The sequence below is a fragment of the Rhinoderma darwinii genome, chromosome 11 (assembly GCF_050947455.1).
Source record: "Rhinoderma darwinii isolate aRhiDar2 chromosome 11, aRhiDar2.hap1, whole genome shotgun sequence".
NCBI lineage: Eukaryota > Metazoa > Chordata > Amphibia > Anura > Rhinodermatidae > Rhinoderma > Rhinoderma darwinii.
In genome coordinates, this window is record NC_134697.1 from 63235568 (window position 1) to 63252278 (window position 16711).

The window sequence follows — 16711 nt, forward strand, 5'->3', positions numbered from 1 at the left end:
CCAGTAGAAGTTGCCTTTTCTTTTTAACTCACCCTTCAAAAGAGTATTTATTTGTATTGGGCATATCCAGGATATCCATAAAACCTCGGTTTCCTAAAAAACAAAAATATTCTTACTGTATTTATTTACTGGAAATAAAAACGATTGCTTATTTTAATATGTTATTTATTTCTTATTATGTATATTTTCATTTGACAACTTAGCAATAAGTATGCTCCTTCTTATGGCCACTTATATATTCACAATTATCTTGTATGGTACTGCAATTTTGGGTATTATATATATTGTAGTGTAGGCCCACCAACTAAAGGTGTAGTTTGGGTGGGCAATGGTCAGTATTGCATGGATTGCATTTTCTAAGGCTTTATCTTCATGGGATAAATGTGTCTAAAAACAACCTGGCAAGCTCCATGTCTACCAAGGAATTTGACCCTAGTGTTTTTGAGCCCAAGGAAGTAAAATTTTAATTTGGTGCCAAACTGGGGCACACACCAATATATACAATTACATCTGCAAGTTACTGTACAAAATATTGCCATATAGAGCTGTTAATTGTATATACAAGAAAAAGACAATGTGTGGGAGTTGCGTGCTGACTAGCAGCAATGACGCTTCAATTAGGTGCTCATTTCTGGAACTAACATATTTTCCTAACAGCAATACTATACTCAGAACATAAGGGGAACTTACCCGTTGATCCAGCCACTATTGCTTTCAACTTCCTCTTGTGTCTGCACAATATAACAAAAAAAGAGAGCAAACTACTGGTAAGTTCTACTACAAAGTTGGCATTTTCTCAGCAAACATAAACAGAATTAAAGTGCAGCTAAACATTTGACAAACTTCTGACATGTCATAGTGACATGTCAGAAGTTTGGATTGGTGGGGGTCCGAGCACTGAGACCCCCAGCAATCGCTAGAACGAAATAGCAACCATCGCCCCCGCACAATTGCGTTGCGGGGAGCGCGATGAGCTGTTAGAGGGGCCCCCCTCTTTCTAACGATTAAATGCTGCGGTCAGTATTGACCGCGGCATTTAATGAGTTAAACTAGCGGGATCGCACTCGAGCGCGATGCCGCTAGTTACTCTGAAGTGTCGGCTGTAACATACAGCCGACACCGGCATCGTATGGAGCCAGTTCACTCCGTAAGCCCGCTCCATACTTTCCCTACCCGGCTATGACGTAACTGTAAGTCATATGTCGGGAAGGGGTTAAATCCACTATAATTTACACTTTTCTTTATTTTTCTTTCACAGAAAACCTAGATTTCCCAGCATTGTCCATGATTATGGTTTTTCCCCCATAGGAGACCTTGTTACTAGAAATAAATTATGAAATACTTTGCATACTGTACTTGGCCCATATATATGACTCCCATCCCCTTACATTGTACAGTGCACTGCTTAGTGCAAGGGCTTCAGCACATGGCTCTTAGAGGAATACTAAACACACTATATGAAAAATATATATATATATATCCCAGCAATTCCTCCCTTAATCTTCTGCTTTAATTTGATCCCATTTTGTCTCCTATTGCAATTAAAACGGATACATATTTAAATAATTCTTATATGTTTTCCAGGAGATCATATATCCCCCCCCCCCCCCTCCTGCTCATCATAATCTTCTGTCTGACTGAAATACAACTGGCTGCAGCAGAAGCCTCTGCTCTGTCTACAGTAGAACCAGATTGGTAACCCCACACCTCTTTTGCCAGGCCCCAACCCTCAGTCGTTCACCAGCCAAAAATGAAACAGATCAGCAGGACATGAACCTCTGTGTTCTCTGAAGGATTTCTACTGTTTGTTTCAGGAACATGCATACGATTCTTCAGACTGACAAACAGTGGGAGCTAGTTTATCCTCTATTTAATTTTGATATTCATTTCTATAGTTAGTATTCCTTTAACAGTAATAAATCACCCACAGTATTGTGCTACATAGTCGGTGGGGGGGGGGGGGGGGGTGGCGGGGTTTAACTACAATGAGGTCACAGACAGCCAGGGGAGCCCTCAGGAAAAAAAAAATTGTTATTCATTATGTAGTTCTTCATGCTCTCAGTTTGAAGGGCAAAACATGAATTAAGTGACAAAACCAAGATCACCTTAAATATATAAACGTAAAAATACTAAGTGTACATTTTCTTCATTAGCCAATATAAACATGGATAACATGTCATTCATCTATAGGCGCCTGTAATTAGTACTATTACTGAGAAAAGAACTATATTCATTTAAAATCACTTAACAGGCCTGTTCAGTGATTTTATAGATTACTTTTAGATGAAACATATTTCTGTGATCTACTTACACGGTTCGATAGTACCAGTTCATAAAGATAAACAGCATGGCAGCCAGAAACAGAAGGATAGCCAGTATAATAATTGCCATCTGCAAATACAATAGACAATCAATATGAAAGATCCATCAAGCTTGGTTGATACTGTATGATGCAAGTCAAAATATATCTTTATTTTAAGAGACAATATATAGTAGGAAGCTTTGTCAACTTGATACTAGGGATTATTTACACTTTCTACTATAGGTCATGCAGATTTGTTTCACTGGATAGTCTTGTTAATTGCTATGTACACCTTTGCAATGCAAAGTTTTATTTTTTTAATAAAAAGGTGTATCTGTGTGTTTGGTGCAACTTTACAAATACTTTTTATTAAACTTCTTTTTACTTTTTGAGATATAGCTGCTTTGTATTCTCTATACAGAGCACCTGTATCTGGCGCTTTTCACTGAATCCACCAGTCTTGCGGATCCGACACGCATGTTCCACCTGTAAACTATCACATCTAAGTTATGAACATAGATGTGATCGATAGCAGTTCGATCCTGCATGTCAGAGACACACTGAACCCGTCAGGTCCGCAGGACTGACAGATTCAGTGAATAGCGCTACATACAGCTGCTCTGCATAGGGAATACAGAGCAGCTGTATCTAAAAATATAAAAATATTTTTTAATAAAAAGTATTAGATGAATTAAAAAAACAAAAATGCCTTGCAAAGGGGTACATAGCCTTTAAGTCATTTGTTTTTATATTATTTCACTGGGTCTCTATGATTACAAATCAAATTATATCTAATATATAATACAATGATGTGATTTAATCCACTTTAATATAATACATATTCATTCTTTGAAATGTTATTAAAGTAGAGAAATAAGAATAAATTACATAATTAAAAATGTGCACCCGGCAGTCACAGTGCAATCTCCACACTTTGCCTGGCATACACACACATTTGTGTAATAGTGATGTATGAATATATTATATATATATATATATATATATATATATATATATATATATATATATTAAATATTGACAGGAAAAGTTGTTGGGGGTTGCTATATTTCCCCAAGATTATATGTGTACTAGGCTCCAGGAAGCATCTGTCCCAGCAAGGAGATGTTTGCTAAGGACTTTGGTAGGTTCTAATTTCGGGGCTGGATTTTCGTGGAATGATAGGCAGGTTGGAAGTAAGGCCTATCATTCCCTTCCTGGCCAGTACGGCTTTTCTCGGCAGGTCTCAGGTGTTGCAGCTCTGTTCATCACCAAGGTGTGCACTAAAAGGAAACCATGTGAAAAGACAGAACCTGTCTATCGGAGACACAATATTGAGGTGTGATATCCTCCTGTTGGACATTTGTGGTTTGTTTGAGCTAACACACGATTTTGGTCCGGTTTTCAGGTGGTTGGTAGTATGCCACTCGAACCGTCAGGGAAAACTATGTTTAGTTAGTGCTCGGCCGAGCAGAAGTTAATTTGTCGGGGGGGGGGGGGGGGGGTTGGGGGGGGGTTTGTGCATGAATGTAAAGGCTATACGTTTATTTTTTTGTCTTCAGCCAGAAAATAAAGAACAGGCAGAGCACGTGTTTGAACAGAACTTCTGTGTCATTGTCTCTGACTGCATTTGGAGTTATTTTTCCTATCTCTACAGAGCGAATTCTCCACAATATATATATATACATATTTATTACTGTAACACTACACCACTAAGTGTACAAGAATTGTATGCATATTTGTACCTGCAAAGCAGATAGGTCTTCTGGAGCACGAGGAGCGGTGGCTGGCTGGACGTCCATGACATTGTAATTACGAAAGAGATTCCGCAACTGTTCTTTATTTTCATCAATCATCTGTATAACCCTTAGAGAGAAGATGATATGTACGTCTACTTACTTTAAAATGATTGCAATTTGCATGATATCACCATCCTGACAAAAAACAACACACCATTCTGCATTGCTCACATCATTTTACCTAACTTACAAGGCATAATGACAACATTTTCCAGTAGGTTGCTTTAAAACCACAGAAGACCCGTAACCCCCTACCATTCAATATATTGATACTTGTGGCCAACAATATCTACCCACATTATAGAAGTTCCACCCGGGGATTTATTATCCATTCATATTGTGTATTCCAAAATGAAAATAAAATATAAAAATAAATATTGTACTCCCTATAACAATAGCACAGCAATAAGAACATGTTACGCTTTCCTGTGCTCATAACATGATTTAGTGGCTACGACATATTTATGACGGTGGAAAAATACAGGACGGCAAGACGACCTACCGCTCAACATCAAGTATTCTATTGGTGTCACGGTTTACTACATGAATCAGCATGTCAGTCTGTGCAAAGTTCACTCTTCCTTTTTTATCCACATGGAACTGTAGAAGAAACAACAGATAAAAGTATTAGGCTACATGCACGCATTGCGTATTTTGCTGCGGAAAATACACACCAAACCGCAGCAATACGCAGGAAATTTGCATGCAAAAACCGCACCTAATCGTGCATTTTTTAATGCGTTTTTCGTTGCGTTTTTCCTCAGCACTAGTCTGATACAATTCACAAGAGGAAACGCAAGATAAATTGACATGCTGCGGATTTTAAAATCTGCACCGCAGGTCAATTTACGTGCTGAAAAATACTGCAGCGTGTACATGAGATTTCCTGGAATCTCATTGACTATGCTGGTACTGAATTACGCTGCGCTTTTGCCGCATGTAATACGCATTGTGTGCATTAACCCTTATGGTTAGGACGCACTGACCTTTTAGAAAAAGTGCCCATGTTGCTATAGCAACCAGAGTACACCTTTTCCACTGCAATATTCCAGTGCATTATAGAAAAGCTAAACTGATCAGTTTCTACGTGCAACTAAGGCTCTATTCACATCTGCGTCGGAGGCTCCATTAGGGGTCTCCATCGCAGATCCATTAGATCCATCGCAGATCCATTAGCATGCTGCGCTATTGTACGGTAAAATCATGGAAACCTCGACAGAACCTATAAAAAGTCAATGCGTTTTGTCGGCAACCGGCGGGTTCCGTTGTGCAATGGAACCGTTGGTTCCGTTATTCCCTTGTTCTGCTCCTCTGACAGAGCAGAACAACGAATGGTTTAACGCAGGTGTGAACACCCCCTAAATCGCTAACCAGTTAGCAGCACAAGGTTTGGACTAATTTTAACAATTATCCCCATTTACTTGTTACTGAAACTGGAAGAGTATCAAATATCATACAGTAGATTGGGAAGAATATGGGAAGAAAAAAGAAGTCTTTAGAATTGAATACCTGAACAAGTTTCCCTTTCTTTCTCACCTGCTATTTCAGTTTTTGGAATAACTGTTAATTATAACATTTCAACAAATCTTTCTTTGGGGTGTTCGCTCCCCATCTACCTGTGCAGCCTATGTACCTCTCCTTCTTACATGTTAAAGGGACAGGCACACATCAGCTGCTGGTGCTCAGCTGTTAAACCTGCTCAGGACTGGCATACCTTTCCAGAGCAACAAGTTTCTTTGGATCCTGTCCATTTGTGAAGATGTTCATTATCTGCTCTTTTGGATTTGAAATTTTCCTGACTCTGCCTTTTGTTTGCTGCCAGCCCTGACCTGTATCTGTCTTATCATGTTGCCCACCTTGAACTGAGATATGCATAAGCCTACTTCTGTTTATTGAATCTGGACATTTTCTTTGGAAATACCATCTGCATGCTGTCAGCATATGCTTTTAGAAACCATTCCAGGGATGCAACCTGGGGATTTCCTTGCAAGTCCATAACCCTGTAAGGGCTAATTCACACGAGCGTGTTTGGTCCGTGATATACGGACCGTATGTCGGCAGTATTTCCCGGACCGAACACACTGCAGGGAGCCGGGCTCCTAGTGTCATAGTTATATATGCCGCTAGGAGTCCCTGCCTCACTGCGGGAAATCTGTCCCGTACTATAATCATGTTTTCAGTACGGGGCAGTTTTCCACAGCAAGGCAGGGACTCCCAGCATGATAGATAACTATGACGCTAGGAGCCCGGCTCCCTGCAGTGTGTTCGGTCTGGGAAATACTGCCGAAATACGGTCCGTATATCACAAACCGAACACGTTGTGTGAATTAGGCCTCAGGGGCATTTTGAGGTTGAATTTGAATCCCTTAAACTCCCTTTTCCAGTTTAGACCGAAGTCAAATCTAATAGTAACACATGTCCAATAGATCCACACTTTCCCAGAGGCTTGACTATGACATTTGCAGTAATTGTTACCTGTACATCATCTGTATTGACAATAGCTCCTGTTATATTGGAAAGCAAGCGTATGAATTCCTCCTCAAACTCACGCACTCGATCTGGAATCTCATTAATAACTATCTTTAAGCGTTGGTCATCCCGTAAAATATAGATACCAACAACAGCAGTGTCATTATGTCCAGCCAGATCAGAAGCCATGATGTCCACCACAAAATAACCAGGGCTGTAGGCAGTAAATAAGTCAAAGGTCCGAATAATACCATCAACATGACCTAAGAAGACAAGAAGCATATTGTAGGTTCACTGATATAAAACACATAAAAATGGCTATACTTAAATGGTACCTTAACGTAATTGTCCACCCTTAACCACAGTTTTTTTTTGTTTTATTTGTATAAATAAATACACAATTCTGTGATGATTAGTTTCATGAAATATATTTACAAAGCCACATTTTTCTTATACATAGCTCCAAATCACCTGTATAAACATAGTTAAAAAGCTACAATTCTGCATACTGGCAGCCACCACTACGGGGAACTTAGATCCACAGAATATGTCATAAATGTCAGATAGATGCGAGTCCCACCTCTGGGACCCGCACCTATCTCTAGAACGGGTCCCCTAAACCCCGTTCTACCGTTCTGTGTTGTGGTTGAAGAGTGTGGATATGTCATAAATGTGTCTGATAGGAAAACCCCTTTAAGCCCTACAGGCGGCTGCAGGAAAGCAGATTTGTTTCTTTTAACACTGTCTATACAACTGATTTGGAGTTCTTTAATGGAAAACGTAAGCTCCAACCCCAACTCCAAGAGACGTAATAATGGCAGTGTTAAAAAAAAAATGGACATTTCCATTAAGCCTTACATTATCAATAAGTTACATTTAATTTTTTACACCAGATTATTTTCTGTGAAAAAAACGAAAGCACTGCAACCTTAAACAATTAATCTCTTTTATAAACATACGTAAATGTATTTTCTTTTGCCAATGCAATAAAATCAGTTTGATGTACATGTGGTGCAATTAATGAGCCAAGACTTGACCAAATTTCAGATTATCTCTATAATGAAAGTCATATCATGGGCTATTAGCGGACTAATTTCTGCCGCTGAAAATATGATACGTTGTCTTTGTTCCACTTATTTTCTCTCAGAACTTTCAGCATGCAAGTTGGTACTATGCGTGATTAATTCAAGTCTTTTCTTGCAATGGCAAACTGGGCTAAGAATAATATAAATGCCCTTACCTATCACAAAAATATTTTTCACTGCCTCAGAATCATTAGAGTTATGTTTGATGTACTGGATGCCAAGAATTCTATAGAATACTAAGCTGTTGTTTCCTACATCAGCATCAAGGGCTACAACTTTTATGAGTTCAGAACCCACTTTAGCGTCAGTCGCAACACCTGGAATGAAAGGCAAGAAATTAGAGGACATAATGACGTATATTAAAATGATGACATAAAACACGTAGTTCTTTTAAGAATAAAACCGTCACAATGATGTGTAATGTGTTAATGCCACTAAAATACTAAGATACTTGCCAAAATAAAACTTATTTTTCATTCCTGGGTTTTACCTGTAGTATATTCGGATTTTGTAAATCTAGGAGGCTGGTCGTTAATGTCTTCAAGATAGATTCTCACTTCTTGCAATGTAGAGTCTGTGCTGGGATCAAAGCTCTGAATCTTAGCAGCTCTCATGGCTTTGCGGACTGACCAGTTTCTGTTGCTGGATGCTTTCACTATAAGAGTATAATATGGTTCCTTCTCTCTATCCAAGTTCTTCAGAACAGTGAGTTTTCCTTCTGGAATCAGCTGGAAATTATTTTCTACATTGCCAGCTGGAAACAAAATATAACTTGTTTATTCCACAATGTTGATATTCAACCAACACTAGACCTTGAACGCAATCCACAGAACAGTCTATTGTACCTGCCTCTGTGTGTTTGAACTAAAAACCATAATTAAATATTTGATTTTCCTCTTAAAAACAAAATAAAAAAACCAAAAACAGCAAACCCGAGATGAGATTAATTGGATTAGGCTCTTGACCAGTTTGCTGGACTCACAAACATTTTTTATTAAAAGACTGCATGTTTAACAGTAAGGCTTCGTTCACATCTGCGTTGGGACCTTTCCGTCAGGAGGAACCCATGAACGGAATCCAAACTGAAACAAAGGTAAACTATAGGTTTCCGTTTGCATCACCATTGATTTCAATGGTGACAGATCCGGTGCAAATGGTTTCCGTTTGTCACCGTTGTGTAGGGTTTCCATTCATGGGTTCCCCTGATGGAAAGTTTCGATGGAACCCATGAATGGAGCCCCGACGCAGATGTGAACGGAACTTGAGCAGTCACAGTCACGTATTGCCCGTTTTTTTTAACAGCCATGTCTTTTTTCATGCTCTACGGCAGGGGCGGATTATAATGAGTACAATCTGGGCAACTGCCCGGGGCCCGAGGCTGGAAGGGGGCCCAGTTTGCCCCGATTCTCCCTTACCGGCTGTTAAAATTTCAGAGAACCGGAGTGAAGCGGGACCTCTCACCCAACCAGTGGTGTAGCTATAGGGGCCGCACTATATCAATAAAAAGTTACTATAGTAACTGGAGCCGCGGGCCCGTTACTACAGTAACTACAGTACCTTCCGATGCGCCACGCATGACGTCACAACGCAATGCGCCGCGCACAGTATCCTGATCTTGGATAGAGTCAGGACATCCACTTAGGCTGAAGAGTAGGGTAAGTTTAATATCCCTGTCTGCTTGAAGCTAATTGGCGGGGTCCGACTCCCAGGACCCCCGCCAATCACCTGTTTTGAAGAAGCCGCAGCGCTCGTACGAGAGCTGGTGCTTCCCCTTCATTCCGGTCACTTGCTCACATTGTGAATCCGTGTCGGCGATTCACAGTGTGAGCCAGTAAGGGAATTGAAGGGGAAGCAGCTGTCGTACCAGCGCTGCGTCCCCTTCAAAACAGGTGATTGGCGGGTCCCGGGAGACGGACCCCGACCCATCAGCTATTGATGGCCTATCCTGAGGATAGGCCATCAATGTTTAGGGACTGGACAATCCCTTTAAGCCTACGATGTTGCAGGCTTAGAGGGCCCAGGAGACAGGATCACAGATTGTGTGATCCTGTCTGCTGGGCCCTGTATCTAAGCAACGTACATAAGCACATGGTAGGCTTAGATACATGGCCCATGTGTGATCCTGTCTGATGGGCCCTGTATATAAACCTACCACATGTACTGTATAAGATTACTGTCTGCTGGACCCTGTATCTAAGCCTGCCTTGACAGAGAGTATCACACATGGGCCCTGTACCTAAGCCTACCACATGTGTTACTAATCGTTTTTGTTGTGTTTATGTTTTTTTACAGGTTTGGTCTTTGGACTTCGTCGGATTCGAGGACTACTTCGATGACAGCGTTTTTATTTTCAATAAAATGGTTAATGAGGGTTGTCTGGGTGGTTTTTATTTCAATAAAATATTTTTTCTATGTATTTGTTTGTTTTTTTAAACTTTATTACTACCGCCTTAGCAATGTCTGCTGGCTGATTGACAGCATCCATTACTAAGGCGAGGCTTAGTGTTAGCCGGTGCAGAGGCTATCACTAACCCCCATTATTATCCCGGTACCCACCGCCACCAGGTGCGTCGGGAAAATCCGGGTACGATCCAGTACCTGACCATCTGTAGTGATCAGTAATGTTAACCTGCTGCTGCTTTCTTGTATCTGGCTGAAAAATGGGGGGACCCGCCAGATACAACAGCAGCAGCCTAGCATTACCAGGGGGGGAAGGGTCACTGTTTTTGGCCTTTCCCAGGCTGATACTACCAGCCCGTGGCTGACCCAGTACCCGACCATCACTACAGATCACTACAGATGGTCGGGTACTGGTTCGTATCCGGCTCTTCCCAGTACCACTGGTGGCGGTGGGTACCGGGGTAATGGGGGTTAGTGTTAGCCTCTGCGCCTGCTAACATTAAGCCTCGCCTTAGTAATGGATGTTGTCAATCAGCCAGCAGCTATTAATAAGGCGGTAATAATAAAGTTTAAAAAAATACAAGGACATAGAAAAAATATTTTATTGAAATAAAAAAACAAACACAACCCTCATTAACCATTTTATTGAGAATAAAAAAAACGCTGTCATTGAAGTAGTCCTCGAATCCGACGTAGTCCAACAACCAAACCTGTAAAATAACACAAACACACAAAAATAATTAGTAACCCATAAAAAAGCTAAACAATTCTTATACTTACCCTTTCCTGGGTCCAGCGCTGGAACCGCAATGTCAGCGAGCTGGTCCCTATATCTAATCCTATCATGTGTTATACTGTCTGCTCAGCCACTGTATCTAATCCTATCATGTGTGATACTGTCTGTTGAGCTACTGTATCTAATCCTATAATGTGTAATACTGTCTGTTGAGCTACTGTATCTAATCCTATCATGTGTGATACTGTGCTGAGCCACTGTATCTGATCCTATCCATAGTTTATAGGTTCATAGTGCTATAGATATGCTGTCTCCTATACACACACATATATACACACACACGCACACACACGCACGCACACGCACACACATATATATATATATATATATATATATTCAGGGGTGCAGTGTATAGTACTATTACATTGAGGGGCACAGTGTATAGTGCTATTATATTCAGGAGCGCAGTGTATAGTACTATTATATTCAGGGGCGCAGTGTATAGTACTATTATATACAGGAGTACAGTGTATAGTATTATTATATTCAGGAGTACAGTGTCTAGTACTATTATATTCAGGCGTGCAGTGTATAATACTATTATATTGAGGAGTACAGTGTATAGTATTATTATATTCAGTAGTACAGTGTATAGTACTATTATATTCAGGAGCACAGTGTATGATACTATTATATTTAGAAGCATAGAGTGTGGCATCATGAGAATTTTATCTTCATTTACAGGTGCAGAAATGTTGGAAAAGTGAGGAGCCGAAGACATCTGAGCTGTGAGCTGCATAAATGGGCCGTGCCCGAGAGAAGTCATCATAGAGGTCTGGACCGGATGGAGAAGAAAAGAGAAATAGAACTTGGTTCTGGGGATGTATATATCGACTGAGCTTGGTTCTAGTGCTGTATATATGTACTGAGCTTGGTTCTGGTGCTGTATTTATGTACTGAGCTTGGTTCTGGGGCTGTATTTATGTACTGAGCTTGGTTCTAGTGCTGTATATATGTACTGAGCTTTGTTCTGGTGTTGTATATATGTACTGAGCTTGGTTCTGGGTCTGTATATATGTGCTGAGCTTGGTTCTGGGTCTGTATATATTTACCTTCTCTTAAGGTAAAAGTATATGTTAACTTACAGAAGGTAAATATATACAGTAAAAACTAAACCCAAAAAACCACAGAGGAATCTAATTTTTTTCCAATTCACCCATTATATGGTACTTTACATGGTGCCAATAAAAACTATAACTCCTCCCGCAAAAAATAATCCTTCACACACCACTCCATTGACGTAAAAATAAAAAAGTTATAAAGCTCCTGACCACTTTAGTGTCTCAAAGTATTCTGCTTTCTTTCATCTATATGGCTCATTCTGCTTTTACAACTAAATTAAAACCGTGCCAGATCTGTGTCCACCTAAACAGAAATCTGCAAATATATACGGTACAGCTTCTTCGGAGTTCGGGGGGGGGGGGGGGCAGACCTGAAAAAGTGCCCGGGGCCCATGGTACCCTTAATCCGCCCCTGACTGTGCTGCATCTACCTTTTGCTCTGCACTGTTTTCTATAACGTATATTACTACTCAGGGAGTAGGTAAGACAGACTAATAGCTATAGCTTTTAGCGTTATATTCCAATACAATTTGCCAATGAGCATAAAAGGTTGGTGACAGGACACAGAAACACAAACCTATGCAGAAGGGATGTAGATGAGGGTTGGGGCTGGGCCTAGGGTGATATATATTAGAATCTAGGAGAGCTAGGAGACAGACTTCAGACTGCTAGGAGTGTTTTAGAAGCTATCAGAACTGAACTGCTCTGGGTGAAACTCCACCCAACATCAACATCCACTGTTCCCCACTTTGTGATCTACAGGTAGACCTGGTCTGCTATTTGGCCACCACTGGAATATGTTCTCTAAAACTATATAAATGTACATTAACCATGTCATACATAACCATGGAACATAGGCAGAAAAACAAAAAACAGACGATCAATTTGTTTCTCATTGTGCTATAATATAGTACAATGATCATTTAGCACCCCTCCCCTCCAAAGAATATAAATAAAATAACCTTCTAATTCTTCCGCCTATTTGAGGTTGTCCAGTTTGAAAATTGAATGGAACTTGAAATTGGAAATTGAAATAAATCTGAATGTAGCTTGCAGAAATTCATGCACCTGCTGCAAAAACAATTCCATTCACATGGAACTGATATTAAGTTGCAGAAAATGTCTGCAAAAATATCTGTTGCGTGTGACTGCACCCTTACTAGTGGAATGTCACAGAGATGCAAATAAGTAGATGCTCTATGCAGAGCGATTGAAGAGCAATGAACCTATATACTGTTCTTGTACAGGGGCCTTCTGATGTCTGTGTCCATCCCGGCTGGCATCCCCCTGCCCTCTATGGCACAGGGAAACATGTGATACCATTATATCATCATGGGATCCATAGCAATCACCCAATTGCAGAAGCAGCTGATAAGTGAAATGACAGCACACAATTTTAATTGGCCATTGCACATGGGACATAGTGGATATAAAAAGTCTACACACCCCTGTTAAAATACCAGGTTTTTGTCATGTTACATAATCAGTCCAAGATGAATAATTTCAGAACGTTTTCCACCTTTAATGTCAACTATAATCTGCACAATTGTATTGAAAAATAAACTGAAGTCTTTTAGGGTGGCAAATAGAAATAAAGAACAAAAATAATGTGGTTGCATAAATATGCACACCCTTAAACTAATATTTTGTTGAATTACCCTTGGTATTTATGACAGCATTCAGTCTTTTTGGGTAGAAGTCCATCAGCATGGCACATCTTGACTTGTCAATTGTTGCCCACTCTTCCTTTCAAAAGTGCTCCAAATCTGTCAGAATGCAAGGGCATCTCCTGTGTACAGCCCTCTTCTGGTCACCCCACAGATTTTCAATGGGATTCAGGTCTGGGCTCTGGCTGGGCCATTCAAAAACTTTGATCTTCTTCTGGTGAAGCCATTATTTTGTTGATTTGGAGGTATGCTTTGGGCCGTTGTCATGCTGAAAGGTGAAATTCCTCTTCATCTTCAGCTTTTTAGCAGAGGCCTGCAGGTTTTGTGCCAATATTGACTAGCACCTTCACTAAAGCCCCAGTTCCAGCTGCAAAAAAACAGCCCCAAAGCATAATGCTGCCACCACCATGCTTCACTGTGGGTTCTTTTGGTGATGTGCAGTGTTGGCTTTGTGACAAACATACCTTTTGGAATTATGGCCAAAAAGTTCAACCTTGGGCTCATCAGACCATAACACGTTTTCCCACATGCTTTTGGCAGACTTGATGTAGGTCTTTGCAAAACATGCCGGGCTTAAATGTTTTTCTTTATTAGAAAAGGCTTCCGTCTTGCCACCCTACCCCACAGCCCAGACATATGAAGAACACGGGAGATTGTTGTCACTTGCACTACACAACCAGTACCTGCCAGAAAGTCCTGCAGCTCCATTAATATTGCTGTAGGCCTCTTGGTAGCCTCCCGGACTAATTTTCGACTTATCTTTTCATCAAGTTTTGAGGGATGTCCAGGTCTTGGTAATGTCACTGTTGTGCCAAATGGAATCCACTTGCCCAGACGACATACATCCACGAGTATTAAGGGAATTAAGCTCAGTATTGGACAGATCATAGTATCTCATCTTCTTAGATTCTCTTGTAACAGGATCAGTGCCACAGGATTGGAGGACGGCTGATGTTGTACCAATATTTAAGAAGGGTAAAAACGTGGAACCGAGTAACTACCGTCCAGTAAGTTTGACATATGTGGTATGTAAAGTATTTGAGGGTATTCTAAGAGATGAACTTCAAAAGTATTTAGCAGAGAAAAGTCTAATTATTGATAACCAGCATGGATTCATGAAAAACAGGTCGTGCCTAACCAACATGCTCGGTTTCTATGAGGAGGTAAGTGCAAATCTGGATGTTGGTCATGCGGCTGATGTGATTTATTTGGATTTTGCAAAAGCATTTGACACTGTACCACACAACAGTTTTGTTCTGAAGCTGAGTCAGGGACTGGGGGAACGTGTATGCAAGTGGGTAAAGAATTGGTTAAGGGACACAAAACGAAGAGTCGTTATTAATGGAACTTACTCAAAATGGGTTGAAGTCAGCAGCGGGGTACCACAAGGATCGGTGTTTGGCCAAATTCTTTTTAATATCTTTATTAATGACGGTGTGAATGGGATTGATAGCAAGGTGTCCGTTTTTGCTGATGATACAAAACTTTGTAGGATACTTAAAACTCAGCTTGACTTTAAAATATTACAGAAAGACCTAGATAAGCTGGCAGCATGGGCAAAAACATGGCAGATGAAATTTAATGTTGATAAATGTAAAGTAATGCGCTTAGGACAAAATAATAGCATTAATTCATATACATTCATATACATTAAATGGAATAAAACTGGGGGTAACGGAACAACAGAAGGACCTTGTTATTCTGGTAACAAATAAGCTAAGCAGCAGCACTCAATGTCAGGGAGCAGCTGCAAAAGCAAATAAGATTTTGGGGTGTATAAAAAGAGAGATAAAAATGTAATATTACCACTCTATAAATCCCTTGTAAGGCCACATCTAGAATATGGAATTCAGTTTTGGGCTCCACATTGTAAAAAGGACATAGGAGAACTGGAGAGGGTTCAAAGACGGGCAACGAGATTATTAAATGGGATGGCAGGATGACGCTTATAATGAAAGGCAAGAAAAATTGGGCTTGTTCAGCTTGGAAAAAAGACGTCTTAGAGGGGATCTTATTAATATGTATAAGTATATGTGTGGTCAATACAGAGAACTAGCACATGATCTGTTCCTTGCAAGGACTCTACAAAGGGGACACCCATTGCACGTGGAAAAAAGATGTTTCAGAAATCAATATGGAAAAGGGTTCTCAGTTAGAGTGGGCAAGCTATGGAATGCCCTTCCCCAGGAGAAACTGATGGCAGATACTATGTCAGCATTTAAAAAAAAAGGCGACATGCCTATTTATTTACGAATAGCATTGAGGGTTATAATTGATCACGCAATGAATGACTGGTAATTTATTAAGAAAGGTTGAACCTATGTAACTTCTTGATGACTGTCTTCACTGTATTCCATGGTATATCTAATGCCTTGGAAATTCTCTGATACCCTCCTGACTGATGCCTTTCAACAATCAGATCCCTTTGATGTGTTGTAAGCTCTTTACAGACCATGTCTTTTGCTGTCACATGCAACAAAGAAAATGTCAGGAAAATCCTAATAGAACAGCTGAACTTTATATGGGGTTACTCAGAATCACTTTAAATAATGGCATCTGTGTACTGACTATTATTTAACATGTGTTTGAATGTGATTGGCTAATTCTGAACACACCCACATCCCCAATTCTAAGAGGGTGTTCACACTTATGCAACCACATTATTGTAGTTTTATTATTTTTATTTTCCCCTCTAAATTATTTCAGTTTGTTTTTCAATGGAATTGTACAGATTATGGGTCACATTAAAGGTGGAAAAAGTTCTGAAATGATTCATCTTGTACTGATTTTTTGACGTGACAAAAACCTGCCATTTTAACAGGGGTGTGTAGATTTTTTATATCCACTGTATATACAGGTATATGCACAAGATATGTCTATGCTGCTGGGAACGGAATAAACATGGTAGTTATCAGAAAATATTGATTATTTCACTTTTAGACTTTTTATATACATTAAAGGGATTTGCCCATCAGGAACATTTATGACATATCCACAGGATATGCCATCAATGTCCGATAGATACGGGTTTCACCTCTGGAACCCGCACCTATCTCTAGAAGGGGACCCCCTAAACCCCGTTCTACCTTTCTCAGTTCCCACTGCCTCCCTTAAAGAAACAGCGTAGCTTACATG

General features: G+C 40.1%; 1 protein-coding gene across 3 annotated transcripts in view; it reads right to left on the reverse strand.

Annotated features, from left to right (window-relative positions):
• The window catches only part of CDH23 (cadherin related 23), an 818455-nt gene that overhangs the window by 8410 nt on the left and 793334 nt on the right, over positions 1 to 16711 (reverse strand). For all 3 annotated transcript variants that reach the window (XM_075841683.1, XM_075841681.1, XM_075841682.1), the window contains 8 exons: positions 8143 to 8406; positions 7808 to 7969; positions 6574 to 6830; positions 4601 to 4698; positions 4045 to 4165; positions 2312 to 2391; positions 691 to 731; positions 33 to 93 (listed from right to left, as the gene is read on the reverse strand). In XM_075841683.1, the coding sequence (XP_075697798.1) occupies positions 33 to 93; positions 691 to 731; positions 2312 to 2391; positions 4045 to 4165; positions 4601 to 4698; positions 6574 to 6830; positions 7808 to 7969; positions 8143 to 8406 (1084 nt within the window). The remainder of the gene's footprint in view (positions 1 to 32; positions 94 to 690; positions 732 to 2311; positions 2392 to 4044; positions 4166 to 4600; positions 4699 to 6573; positions 6831 to 7807; positions 7970 to 8142; positions 8407 to 16711) is intronic.